Raw genomic sequence first — 13527 nt, 5'->3', positions numbered from 1 at the left:
GGAACTGGCCATGGCTCAAAATGAGGCGACGATGATGTGACCTGTCTAAGAGGAGCACCCGCAGACCGAGCGAACAATATTCGGGGTGACAAGGCTGACGCCATGTCTCCCGAAGCTGCTCGCTTGCAATGTTCATCACCTGCTAATTGAACGTTATTTCGTGACTTACTCGTGGCAGTGTGGATCGAAGAATCAAGGGACCACAAAAGCGCTTCGAAGGGGGTCTGATCTCCTGACCAGGATGCAGCATAGAGCAAGATAAAGGAAGAAAATTCCCGCGTGTGCAGAAATCAAGAAATTTGTCGAATCTACTGCGTAGGACGCTCGAATTTTGCACCTTGGATGAACCAACCACACGAAACAAGCCAGGTTTTTTGATGTGTCGGCTTCGACAATCAAGCTCATGCCAGCACAGAATTTGTGGATTTTACCATTAGTTACGGCTTCTCCGATAATGCAGAATAAACCCAGGCTTAAGAAAAGATAGATGAAGGGATATCCTTGCTCAACCTCATTGTTGGGCCGATGTTCGCCAGGCTAATAAATTAAGTGACCGTCGATGATAATTCAAGGCATGAAGGGCAACTTCTTGTTTGTTTCTCGGAGATTTCAAGGCCTGGTATGATGATGGGTCCTGTTGGCCTAGTTAGGCCTAAGAAAAAAAAAACCTGGAATTCCGCAGTCTGTACGACTGGGTCGTTTGAAGCCTAAACGGGATCCATGGATGTACAGCACATGCACCCATATTTTTGATGAGAGCAATGACATTTCCTTCCTTCTCGTCGTGGAATCAAGCATGTTTTACATTGGTGTGAGGGGAAAATCTTTGAGAGCTTCGGCTTCTTGTTCCAGCGTACAGTACATGTACAGGCACAGGTTTATCCTATCATCCTTTTTTCGCGGCATGTGGTGTGTGCTGGCTCAGTCAAAAACTTGGGAAGTTTTGACGAGGATGCGGTTGTTCGATGCATGGATTCGAGCAAGGAAATACCCGCACATCAATATGTAAGTAAGTAGGTACACGTGCGTAAAGTAACTCCGTACACTGCAGATATATCTTTTGTCTCTTGCATTTTTGTAACATGTCATTTTAACAACAGGGAATAGAAACATAGGTCTTATACATAGCATCCTCTTGAAAAAGCGTCCTTCCACCGTCTCGTGCCTGGCAATATTGATCTCTCCTTCGATACCTGTGGCGAGGAGGAAACCTTTTCCCTTTGAACATTTTTTGCAGCTATTACTTGCTGGCTGTCACAAAATTGATTTACTGGACCCCTAGATGACATGGGCCGTCGATGCATGTATCCTATAGGCTAGCACTGCAGGCCCATGACACAGACCAGTGGGTATTCTCTTGATCTCAGACCAACCAGCAAGCTGTTTGTTGTATGAAAGCGAATATGTCTACGGGAGTGCTTAAGACAGGGCGGCTAACGGCCAGGGGAATCTACTTCAACTCCCAGAAGTCCCAGTCCACTGAGTCCAGTCGCTGCGTGGAAACGGGCTTAGGCCCCGGCTTCTTAGCTGTCTCTAGCCTCCATGAGCGGTGATAACTCTTCCCCTCTTGCTCCTTTTCCTTGGATATTTTTCTTCTTAATGACCGACGTTCCTTCTTTCCAGCGCTTCATTCCCTTCACTGTGCAAGTTTCTCAATTCGCTCCTTTTGTCGTGCAATCCACGCATGCATAGTTCACTCCGACCTGCCTCTCATCCCTTTTCATATACTGCGCAGCTCTGCGCTCACACCGCCACTACATGATGGAATATCACCCCGATGATTTCTACTCGTTACCGCCAGCTTTAAGGCGCAAAGTAAGTCTTTTTGGTTCTTCCTTGCTCATATTCTGCCTGGTTTTTACTTCGTTTTTCTTTGTCGCTCGCGGTTTCAAATGCAGGATTGCTTTACACGACCTGCAGCAGATGTACAGCACATCACCCCCTTCACCGTTATTTCGCTGCTGCACCCTGCTGGCGGTTAATCTCACAGCTGGGATCTACTGTTTTAAGGTTCGTCGATGAGGAACCTGGAAGAGCCGTCAAATGTGTCCGGGGCTTTGCGAACCGTTTCACAACATGGGGGTGGATTTGTCTGCAGCTGTCATATTCCCTTCTTTTGAGAAATACGTAGCAAGCCGTACAAACGTTTGCTATGATATTATTTCAACGATTTTCCCCATCTTCTAGATGAGCGAGACGTCATAAAGTTCTCTTTACCGCTTATCAGCGTTGGATCTGGTGGCGGGCCGTTAGCGCTGGACGCTATGCAAGGGCGGTGTTGTCCCTCCGTCGACTGGCCTGGGCTGTTGCCAGTTCTTTGCATTTGAACCCTGCAACAATAATCAGAGAGACTCGACCTCGTTCCTCACAACATCGGCTCAGTCCGGCGGGATGCAACACCGATGTGGTGGAAGATGAGTTGTGCGGTGCTGTTCCTTTTTGGCCGCTTTTCCCCTCACGCTATCGCTCGAATGTGCTATTTAGCTCCGGGCTAGTGATGCTAGTGACGAGTCTGCTCTCGACATTCGGCGTCATGAGCTTCTGTTGGACGAGGCCAAGAGCTTGTCAATTATTGATGCTTGATCGCTGCGTGTGCGATTTTTCACTGGACGACTGGTCACTGTTTCACAGCCGTGGTGATCGTTCGTGGCGTGGATAGCACCCCGCTTAGAGGTTCCCTATTGCTGGCCTGCGATCGAATATTTTACAAAAACATTGCATCGAACATTTTGAATGACCCTAATGGCCAGCTGTTCTGCATAATTGGTGGCGCTTGAATTTTGATTGTTCGATTGGCTCTGACCCTTGCAATTTTCATTTTTTTTTTTCCCTTATCTCTTCTTCCCTTTTTTTTTTTTTTTTTTTTTTTTTCCCCCAAGCTGCACCACTTTCTGAGGACGTTCCGAGGGAACAAGGGGCCTTCGCTGACCATTCATTCGCTAAAATCCAATAGTTATTTTCCAATTTAGAGCGTTTTCGCCTGGAACAATTACGGCTCACGCAAATGGTCCACAATGACGGCCGAAGCACCCGCCCCCGTCTGTTAGATGACCTCCCTTTATCCGCTGGATCGAACTCTAGGCCCAGGACCCCAGCAACGCCGACTCGTAAGTTTACCCCCCGGCGGTGATGGTTCTCACTTCCCCTTCCTCACCCTGGTCGCTGAGCTTGAGCCCCACAGCTCGTTGACTCAAGAACCCCTAATAACAGCATCCAACCCAGGGAAACCGCGTCTGAAAGAAAGCCGGCCATTTCGCCGGCTACGAAAAGCAAAATCAGTGCAGATTGCTTATCTCGCTGCTCAAGCCGACTCGGAATGGTTTCGATCACTCCCATCCAAGGTTCAACAACAACATTTTAGTCGAGAGGAGCAGGTTCGACTTGGAGGCTGGCGGAGTAGCATTATTTTCGACGCAGCGGATAGAGCGCTGTACAAACTAGGGCACCAAGCAAGAAGGTCCTTTGAATCCATCTCCTCTGTCCCCACCAGTGCCAGTTTCTCATATTCCGCTTCCATGGCGTCGTCCGCGCGGGCAGTTGACTCCGCCATTGGTCTCGACGACAGCTTGTACGATAGTTTTCGCTGGCTAGATGAAGACGAAGAAATTGACCTCAGTCTTGACGACTACCACACTCATATTGCGGAGACTAAGAAGCACATATCGACACCGTCGTCGCGATATTCTCGCCAGCGCCTGCAACGTCGACCACAGTCCTTGCGTCAACAACCCTCCTTTCGCCGAACATTGTCATTCAGTTCCACAACCCACCAAAATAGCATATCCAGCAAGATCCCTCCAACCAGCCAATCATCCACCGTTCCATCGTCTTTGACTAATATAACTCCTCCGGCTGCTCACAAACGTTCATTCTCTCGCCCCAAATCCAGTGTGCCCATCTTACGACATATATCTCATGGATCACTTTCTTCACTTGACAGTCCAGCACAATATTACCAAGATCCTGAAGCCCGCCTGAAGTTACGAGTATACCTCGCATCCCCACAAAAATTCGACGAAGCGATCGAATTCGGATTCCCATCCCTGGACAATAAGGAGAATGTCCGTCCTCCTCGGGTATCACTCGAGCCACGGACAACCATTGAATCCTCCCGCACTTTCCTTGAAGACGCCAGCCCCACTGGGTTACCGGATATCATCCACGAGGATGGAAGTTTCATCGACTTTTCTATTGACTCCCCAACCCTCAATTCCGCGAACTCCCAACAGGCAAAATCCCCCTCAACAAGCTGTACTACCCCACCATCCCTACACAAATCGCATAGCAGGAAATTCAGTGTGGAAAAATCCATACTACAAAGGTCGATTCAACCTATCCCACTCAACTATGCTCATAATACCCCTGGTAACCGCGAGATGACACTAAAAATGACACTTACAAGACCTGACTTGCGGACGGCAGACTCTTCTTGGGATGTCTCACCCAGCCTTCCGGAACTCGATGATCCTTTGCGGTTGGCTGAGCTTCCGGAGGCAGATGGAAACCACCCCGTCTGGAATGCTCCGGCCGAAGACACAAGTGTGATGAAGAAGATGTGGCGCAAGCTCCGCAAACGGTGCGGCTGAACCTACTATATGGTGATTATTTCAAGCCGCGTGATAACGGCGTGAATTAATGGTTCACGTTGTTTCCCTTTCTTGTTTAGATTTATCCTTTGTCTACACCCTTTTTTTTCTATCCAGTTTCTGTCCCTGTATACCCCAGGGGAAGAGTATTCGGGACGACCACAGTCACTATGTTATTGGCTCTCTAGTTGCTTTTAATCGATGACACATTCATCTTATCAATCGAGGAAGAACAAAAGAAATACTGGACGGAATCAGGACTGATACACTGTATCAATTTATCACAGTCCAATTGGCTGGCTTTCCTTCTTTCTCATTCTTTACCAGCCTTGCAGCCTATATCCTCATCTAACTTCATTATTTTGGTACCTTAACAATTTTCACCTCCAAAAAGCTAGCCCCTGAATATTTATCCTTTTTTGGTTATTCTGTTCTGCCTTTACTACCCTAGCCGTTCCTTCGGATCTCCGCTTTATGAATAGATTCAACACCAGTAGTTTCGAATTTATGTTTTTGCTCGGCTCTTCATTCAGTACGATTGTTCATCCACTCGTTAACCTTAGTGTAACGGAGAATTTTGCCACCCTTATCCATACTAGCTGTCTCCACAGCTCCCCGAATATCAAAACCTTATCCTTGGCCCTTTCACTCTATCCTTCTTTCTAGTAGAAAGAAAACAAAAGAAAAAGAGGGAAGAAAGGTCTTTTTTTCCCTGGCCGCTTTCGAGCCAATCATAAACTCCAGATACCGAGCATGGACAACATATTTAGGAACATATGGGCTATGGAGGACATGTTCTATGCGTAATGAGTGCGTCAAGTTGGGGTTTTGAATTCCAAGGTATGGATTGCTCAACCAATGAAAGATGCCCCCATATTTTCCAGGGCGTGCCACCTAACTTGTCGTCGAGCTCCCAAACTTTGGAGCGTGGAAAATAGAACCTCTATTATCAAACACATGTATAGCAAGGACTCTTGTCCCCACATCTCGATCCCTCTTCTCATTCCTGTGTTATTTTCTGTTTTTGAATCTCATTGTTAGTATTCAAGAAGTATAGTAGTATCAAAAGCAAAGTACAGGGTCATGGAAACTGATTCCATCCAGACATTTCTATCAACATCATTTTCCATGTAGTTCCATGGATTGGTAGTGAAGCCCCTTCAAGGGCTCCTGACCATGAAAAATGTCCTGACTTGGGCTTAAAAACAACTTATGGATAACCTCGTTTGCTCTTCATCCAGAAATGAAAGAGGTAGATAGAAATTTAGTTTGGCCACCCATGAGGGTTGCAGCTCTGACCATCGAATAGCCCCGAGAAGCCCCATTTCGAGTACGCCTCCGGAATACCTAGCTCCATTAAATGGTCATCAAGCTCCTTCTGTGCCTTTCGTGCTATTATCCCTAGAATTTCTGGTGTTATTATCCCAACGGTTGGCAGGTTGAACTGTCCAAAAATAGAATCCGCCAATTCTAGGTTGGACTGAAACACACGTGACTCGGCCCTGGAGCTAGCGGACTTCGGAGGCTTTGACGACGACATCTAACAACATTGTCCTCGTATCATTCACACGCTCCAGCACATCGAGAAATTCGACAAACAGCTGCTGTAGCTCTTGACTTCATCATTTATTTCTCTATTAACGTTATATATTTGATATCTTTAGCGTTGTTGTTTAGATTCCAGTCAGCTCTGGACCAGTTTCTTCCTAATTTTTTCGGTGCTGCGCATTCCTAGCTCCCCGACCAACTAAAACAAATAAGGAATTACCCGGCCGGAAAGTTTCTGAGAACCCATTGCATTCCGAATAGAGCTTTTTGGCTTATCCTTATCCGCAACCTTTCACCGTATCCCTGTCCCCTTCGGTCCTTGCTCCCAGATGCCTTCACCACATCCACTGTCATGATCCTTCGAAGGCTACTACTTGCTGGCAGCTTGCTGCTAGCAACTGCATTCACTAGTGCAAAGAAAGCAGACGGTCCAAAAATATCTGTAACGAAGTTTAAAGATGAACCCGTCAACCTGTTTTACTTCGATGACTCGGATACTGTGATGTTCCAAGATGGGAAGAACGGCGATGTGTACGTCTCAAGGGATGCTGGTGCCAATTGGGATATCGTAGATGTGAGCGGGATGAGGGGAAAGGCCTGGTCCCTTTTGCCGCATCCTACAGACAGGACCAAGGCGTATATAATGAGCAAGGGAGGGACACATTGGGTCACCGAAGATCAGGCCAAATCTTGGCGGGAGTTTACAGTCGATGCGGAGCTCTCGCGGTATGAGTATCCACTCGTTTTCCACGGCAAGGATTCGAATAGGGTAATGCTTCTGGGACACAAGTGCAACGGGCTCGACTGTAAGGAAAGAACATATTACACGACGGATGGATTCAAAACGGTACACCTCTTGATGGAGAATGGACGGCATTGTGCATGGGCCGTTTCAACACCAACTTTTGGGGAAGGACTTGACCTGCCGAAGGAGGTGAACGATCGAATTTTTTGCGTTGTGTCGGGATTGCACTCCTCCTGGGCTGAAGCCAATCGCCTCCTCTACTCGGATCGATTTTTCAAGGACGAACAAGGGACTGAAGTTCCACTTGATAACGGCCGTGCAGTGAGTGGCGTCATACGCACTGCGAGTGTGCAGAAGTATATACTGGCTGCGACGAAGTCTGCTAGAACGAACGAGCTGGCGCTTTTTGTGACCGATGATGCATCAACGTGGCATCGAACTGAGTTTGACGGACATAGGGTAGAAGAGGATGCATATACTATTCTAGAATCCACAAGCTACAGTCTCCAGGTTGACGTCGTATCGACCTACTCGTCAACCATAGGCACTCTCTTCACGTCCAATTCAAACGGCACTTACTTTACGCGCAACATCGAACATACAAACCGGAATATGTACGGGTTCGTCGACTTTGAGAAAATCTCTTCGATACAGGGAATTATTCTTGTCAATACTGTTAAAAACTGGGAAGATGTTGAAAAGTCAAACGGCGTCCAGAAGAAAGTTATAAGCAAAATCTCATTCGATGATGGGCGGACTTTCCAGCCTCTCAAGGTCGGCAAACATGATCTTCACCTTCACTCCGTCACTGATGCAACGAACTCCGGTCGTGTATTTTCTAGCCCCGCGCCTGGTTTAGTTATGGGAGTTGGAAACACAGGCGGCCATCTCAAGGATTACTTGGACGGCGATTTGTTCGTTTCCGACGATGCAGGGATTAATTGGAGGAAAGCTCTGGACGATGCTCATAAATATGAATTCGGTGATCAAGGCTCTGTGATTGTCGCTGTTTTTGATGAAGGGAGAACCGACAAGATTTCATACTCTCTCGACCATGGCAAGAATTGGCACAAGGCTTCCCTACCCGATGGCGTCCAAATTCGTGCCAAAGTGCTAACCACAGCACCTGGCTCGACAACTTTAAAGTTCCTGTTACTTGGATCAGCCAAAGCTGACATCGGTATGGAATACTACATCATTTCTATTGACTTTGCCGAAATGGAGGAACGCACTTGTGAGGAGAAAGACTTCGAAAATTGGCCTGCCAGATTGAACGAGAAAAATGAGCCGGATTGCTTGATGGGCCATAAACAGTTTTACCGACGGAGAAAGGCACAGGCTGATTGCTTCATCAAGAAGAAATTCGAGGAACCAGCTCCTGAATTTGAGCGCTGCAAATGCACGGAAGAAGATTTTGAATGTGACTTCAATTTTGTTCGTGGTGAAGACGGAAAAAGCTGCATCCCATCCAGGTCCTTGATTGCCCCTGAGGGTGTCTGCAAAAACCCTGATGATAAGTTCACAGGTAGCTCCGGGTTTAGGCTTATCCCTGGTAATGTTTGTATCAGGGAAGGAGGGGTAGATCTCGATAAACAAACAGAACGTGTTTGCTCGGAGACATTTAAGAACCCTCCCGCTGGCCAGATCGTGGTAGAGAAGTCATTTTTCACAGCAGACTATTACAAAGATTACTTCTACCTCGAACGCAAAGAGAGCAGCAAGGGCGAAGACGAAACAGTCATCATGATTACTTCTGAGCAACAGATATTTCTTAGTAGAGATCACGGCAAGAAGTGGAAGCAAATTCTTGAGGAAGAAAAGATAACCCGGATAGAGCCGCATAGATTTTTCGATGATGTGGCGTACTTCCTGACAAACAACGGGGATGGATGGTATACTCTGGACCGTGGAGATACTTTCAGAAAATTCAAAGCCCCTCTTCCTCCGAATCAAGATAAGCTCCCGGTCCTTTCATTCCACCCAGATAGGAGAGACTGGCTTATATGGACAGGTGCCGATGAATGCAATGGCAACGGAGGTAATTGCCACTCTGTTGCTTACTACACTACGAACTTGGGGGGTGAGTGGCACTTCCTCATGCGATACGTTCGCAGATGCGAGTTCATTTCAAGGGATGCTCGAGGCTCAAGCGACAAACTTGTGTTCTGCGAACAATTCGAAAATGAAAACCCTTCAAATAAACACCTGCAACTCCTCTCAACAGAGGATTGGTTTGCTGAGAAAAGACTCCACTATAGCAATATTCTGGACTTTGCAACCATGCAAGAGTTTATCATCGTGGCTATTCGAGGAGAGAACTCCCAAGACTCACTTAGAATCGGTGTTAGTATTGATGGGAAGACTTTTGCGGACGCCGAACTCCCTGCCAACGTTCAAATTCCTATACAGCGGGCTTATACCGTCCTGGAGAGCAGAACCCATGCTGCCTTCCTCCATGTTACCATCAACAATATAGAGGACCACGAATACGGAAGTATCATAAAGAGCAACAGCAACGGAACCTCTTACGTTCTCAGTTTAAGTGCAGTGAATAGGAACTCTCGTGGATATGCCGACTTTGAGAAGATGCAGGGTTTGGAGGGTGTTGCGATGGCTAATGTCGTTGGGAACGTGGCCGACGTTGAAAACGGAGCCGCTAAAAAGTTTAGGACCATGATTACTCACAACGATGGCGCCGAATGGACACTCATGCGCCCGCCAGACAAGGATTCCGAAGGGCGCTCATACGCTTGCTCAACGAAAGGAGGGAAACCAACCGATGCATGCGCCTTGCATCTTCACAGTTATACCGAGCGCGCTGATCCACGAGATACATATTCGTCACCTTCAGCGGTTGGCATTATGATAGGAACGGGCAATGTGGGTGATTATTTGTCACTTAAAAGCAAGGCTGATACATTTATCACCCGAGATGCTGGTATAACCTGGGAAGAGGTAAAGAAGGGCAAGTATCAATGGGAATTTGGCGACAGTGGGTCCATCATCGTGCTTGTGCCCGAGTCCACACCAACAAAAACACTCCTATATTCTCTTGACGAAGGAAGGAGCTGGAAGGACTTCGAATTTTCGGAAGTTGAGATGCAAATTCAGGATATATCTACCGTACCCTCGGATACTTCTCGAAATTTCCTGCTCTGGGGCAAGGAAGTCGGACAAGGGAAAAAGCCTGGCCTCGCCACTGTTAACATTGACTTCTCGGGGCTGAAAGAGCGATCCAAACAGTGCGTCTTGGATGAAAAGAAACCGGAGGCAGATGATTACTATCTTTGGGAACCAAAGCATCCCCTTCAACCTAATGGATGCCTCTTCGGTCACAGAGCCAAATATCACCGCAAACGGCCCGACAAGGATTGCTATAACGGCCGAGAACTACAGCACCTGGACTCCATTGGGGATATCTGCGAATGCACACGATCGGATTATGAATGGTACATCATCCCATATACGTATCTAACATTGTGTAATCTATCCATTAGGGAACAAAACTGACCTTCTCATCTGCAGTGACTACAACTACGAGCCTCAAAGCGACGGCAGTTGTGCGCGGGTCGCTGGCCTCGAACCTCTTGACCCAAAACTTGTCTGTACTGAGAATCCCAAAGCCGTAGAATGGTATGAGCCAACTGGCTACCGGCGCATCCCCCTAACGAAGTGCCAAGGTGGCAAGCAGCTCAACCATATCGTCGCTCACCCTTGCCCGAACAAGGAAGAGGAATTCTTCAAGAAGCATCCGCGCCTACGTGGCATCGGTCTTTTCTTCGTCATCCTCATCCCCATCTGTCTTGCTGCAACTGCTGGGTATTACGTCTATAATCACTGGGATGGAAAATTCGGTCGCATCCGTCTGGGTGAAACGGGCTCGGGAGGATTATTTGATCGCGATTCCCTCCTCGTATCAATCCCTGTATCCATGGTGGCGGGGGTTGTCGCGGTGATTACAGCGCTGCCACTTCTGGTATCCAGCCTGTGGCGTAGTGTCAGCGGATATGTTCGTGTGCCTGGCGGGGCTTCTTCGCGACGACCGTATTCTTCCAGAGACTCCTTTGCCGCACGAAGGAGTGACTATGTTGGCGTTGTGGAAGATGAGGATGAGTTGCTTGGGACAGATGATTTTGATGATGACGAGGAGGGCGATGAGAGGAATGGTCAGGTATGATAAAGACTTTCTTGCGTGCTGGCGTGACGGAGCGATACTGTTTTCCTTTATTGCTTTTGATTTCTCTCACTCTTTTTTCTCGATGGGGCGGGGAAGTGAGAATGAAATTAATTATATTAGATGAAGAATAATGGACATGTAAATGAAACTATAACTATTGTTTTTTGTTTTAAAAGTTAATTCTTCAACTTTTTCTTTTCTTTTTTGGCATTTTTTTGGCAAGATTTTTTGGTATATCATTGACAAGATGTACAGTACTTCCCTTACAGACGGATTTAATACTCATGCTTCTGAACTATAAATTAACCTTTGTATTGTGATGACTTTTCCATATTGCGGAATACTGTTGGCGACATTATTATGCTTTATACTATCCTCCTATATGTCTGATCTACACTAAATTGTTATTTTCAGCATTTCCTCTTTTGCTTTGTTTCCTTGAGTCCTGTACTTGCAATCCTAACATTAATCAACAAGGGACATTCCGAATCCTTTCATTCAGAAACCATGTAGGCAAATTACACAGTGTATATATGTTGTTTAATTATCAGAGCGATGAATCAGCCCGCAAACTCAAGTTTCGCTTGGCCTCTACTCTCGTCCTGGGGCTTATACAAAAACAAATGCCCACCATCATCCACCTCGCACGACTGGGGATTCGGATCCTGCGCCGTCGTGGCGAAAATGAGATCCCAGTTTCGACCTCCCCAGGTTGTGCAAGTTACGTTCCGCGCGGTCAAGATGATGTCTTTGAGGTGTTTGCCATCGGGGCTGAAGACCATGATGCGACTGGAGCTGTAGACAGCCACCCAGAGGTTTCCTTGCTTGCTGTGTAGGTGGAAAGACTTAGATAATATCTTGAAGAGAAAACACGGATCTAAATTGATTTAGAGTGAATGAATGACAGGCGGCTGACATACTCTATAACCATACCATCTGGTTCTCCAAGTGCTGTTCGACGGTCGACAAGGATACGCTTATTAGAGATGCTTCCAGATTCAAGATCGAAATCATAGGCATATATGAGCATCGCCGCGGAGTCGTTGATATACACTGGTGTTCCATTTAGCCCACATCAGTTGAAGTGCAACAAAATCAGATCTCTATAGTTTGATGTCAAGAACAATTTCATGGCGGATATCTTGTCTCCATACTCGTCTTATTATCTGGGCTCCACGCCAGCCCATTCCCACAGATGAACCCATTTCCCATCAGATGCAAACTTCCGTCAGGGTCATACCGCCATACTCGGCCCTTTGGCTCACCATAGCTGGCGGCTAGCTTACCCGCGCCGTAAGCCATGGCTTTCTTATCAATCTCCGCCAGCCAGAAACGGCCCCTAGCGTCGATCCCTCCATCATTGAATCGGAGTTCGTCCCTCTGGCTTGTTGGGATGATTTCTTTCAGGATTTCAAACTTCCCCGTCTCCTCGTCGACGTAGCATATGCCCTGATAGTAGGCGGCGATATAGCTGCCAGGCTTCCCTTTGCGGAAAAACGCAACTGAGACGCTGTCCTGCAGTTTGAGTATGCGAGCTTTGCTTTGGGCAGCACCGGTATCTGGGTCAACGTGCAAGATATGTAGCTCTGCAGGCTCGTTGAGACAATCGAACCAGTGCAGGGTTGAGTCGCTGGCACGATAGATAGGAGCTTCACCTAGGACCATGGCTGGATCGCATTTGTAGAAAGGACCTCCACCATCGATGGGAGGCTCGGACGGCCCAGGGCCTGATCGTGGTGATGCTGTTGCAGCCATGATGACAGGTTTGATGGATGGATGGATACCGTTTTCAAGATAGAAAACGGTGTAGGTATCTTGGTAATTGGATACTAGTATCAAACCAGGCAATGGAGTTTCTAGGATACCCCGCTATGACACAAAGATGGCATGAAATTCATCCGGTATTCTCCACCATTAACAATGGGCGTTCCAGCCAAGTCTTCATAAAGAAGTTTTGTTGGTGGTGTATTGGTGGTGTGTTCGAAGTGGAAGATGAGAAAATAGGCAGCTTATTGTTGGTATCCCTGCCCAATTCTTATCCGGCGGATGAGCGGGGTTCGGTCCATAACGGACGACCTGAATGCGACATGGATAGACTCCATTTAGGGTTGCTGATAGCACGATAGCACGTACTGGGCATCCTTACTGCTATCCTCGTTTGTTGGAGAGAGAGAGAAAGAGAGCTGGGCCTCGCTGGAAGGATTTGATGTTTGATATAGATATTTGAACTTTAGCAACATTCTCTCTGCAATACAATCGAGATACGCAATTAAAATTTTAACCAAAGGTATGCTTCCAAATTGAGGTAGTTTCATCTAGTTTCATGATATATTGCAATCAACAAAGTCTGTTTCTCCAGTAGTTAGCCCTCCTCCACATTTGCATCTCTTGATCTCAGAGGCCCATCCAACGCTATCAAAATAGAAAGTCCCGAAATCCACAATCCCTTGCGGCTTCAACAGAAATTTTTG

The 13527-nt window shown here is 47.1% G+C and overlaps 4 protein-coding genes across 4 annotated transcripts; 3 read left to right on the top strand and 1 right to left on the bottom strand.

Moving 5' to 3' along the window:
* Positions 1 to 1403: 1403 nt before the first annotated feature.
* HCBG_03730 (uncharacterized protein) lies at positions 1404 to 1553 on the top strand (the record flags this gene model as incomplete). Its single annotated transcript, XM_045430779.1, has 1 exon — positions 1404 to 1553. The coding sequence occupies one exon, from the start codon at positions 1404 to 1406 to the stop codon at positions 1551 to 1553; it is 150 nt and encodes a 49-aa protein (XP_045288922.1).
* Positions 1554 to 3014: 1461 nt separating this feature from the next.
* HCBG_03729 (uncharacterized protein) lies at positions 3015 to 5011 on the top strand (the record flags this gene model as incomplete). Its single annotated transcript, XM_045430778.1, has 2 exons — positions 3015 to 3042; positions 3082 to 5011. The coding sequence occupies 2 exons, from the start codon at positions 3015 to 3017 to the stop codon at positions 4584 to 4586; spliced, it is 1533 nt and encodes a 510-aa protein (XP_045288921.1).
* Positions 5012 to 6486: 1475 nt separating this feature from the next.
* On the top strand, positions 6487 to 11552 carry HCBG_03728 (signal sequence binding protein; the record flags this gene model as incomplete). The annotated part of the gene is made up of 2 exons (XM_045430777.1): positions 6487 to 10328; positions 10405 to 11552. The coding sequence occupies 2 exons, from the start codon at positions 6487 to 6489 to the stop codon at positions 11054 to 11056; spliced, it is 4494 nt and encodes a 1497-aa protein (XP_045288920.1).
* On the bottom strand, positions 10530 to 12811 carry HCBG_03727 (RNA polymerase subunit RPO26; the record flags this gene model as incomplete). The annotated part of the gene is made up of 3 exons (XM_045430776.1): positions 10530 to 11884; positions 11977 to 12109; positions 12211 to 12811. 3 exons carry the CDS (start codon positions 12809 to 12811, stop codon positions 11617 to 11619), a joined length of 1002 nt encoding a protein of 333 aa, XP_045288919.1.
* Positions 12812 to 13527: the final 716 nt, after the last annotated feature.

This window comes from Histoplasma capsulatum (assembly GCF_000150115.1).
Source record: "Histoplasma capsulatum G186AR genomic scaffold supercont2.4, whole genome shotgun sequence".
NCBI classification, from domain to species: Eukaryota; Fungi; Ascomycota; class Eurotiomycetes; order Onygenales; family Ajellomycetaceae; genus Histoplasma; species Histoplasma capsulatum.
This window is presented reverse-complemented; position numbering and strand designations above follow the sequence as displayed.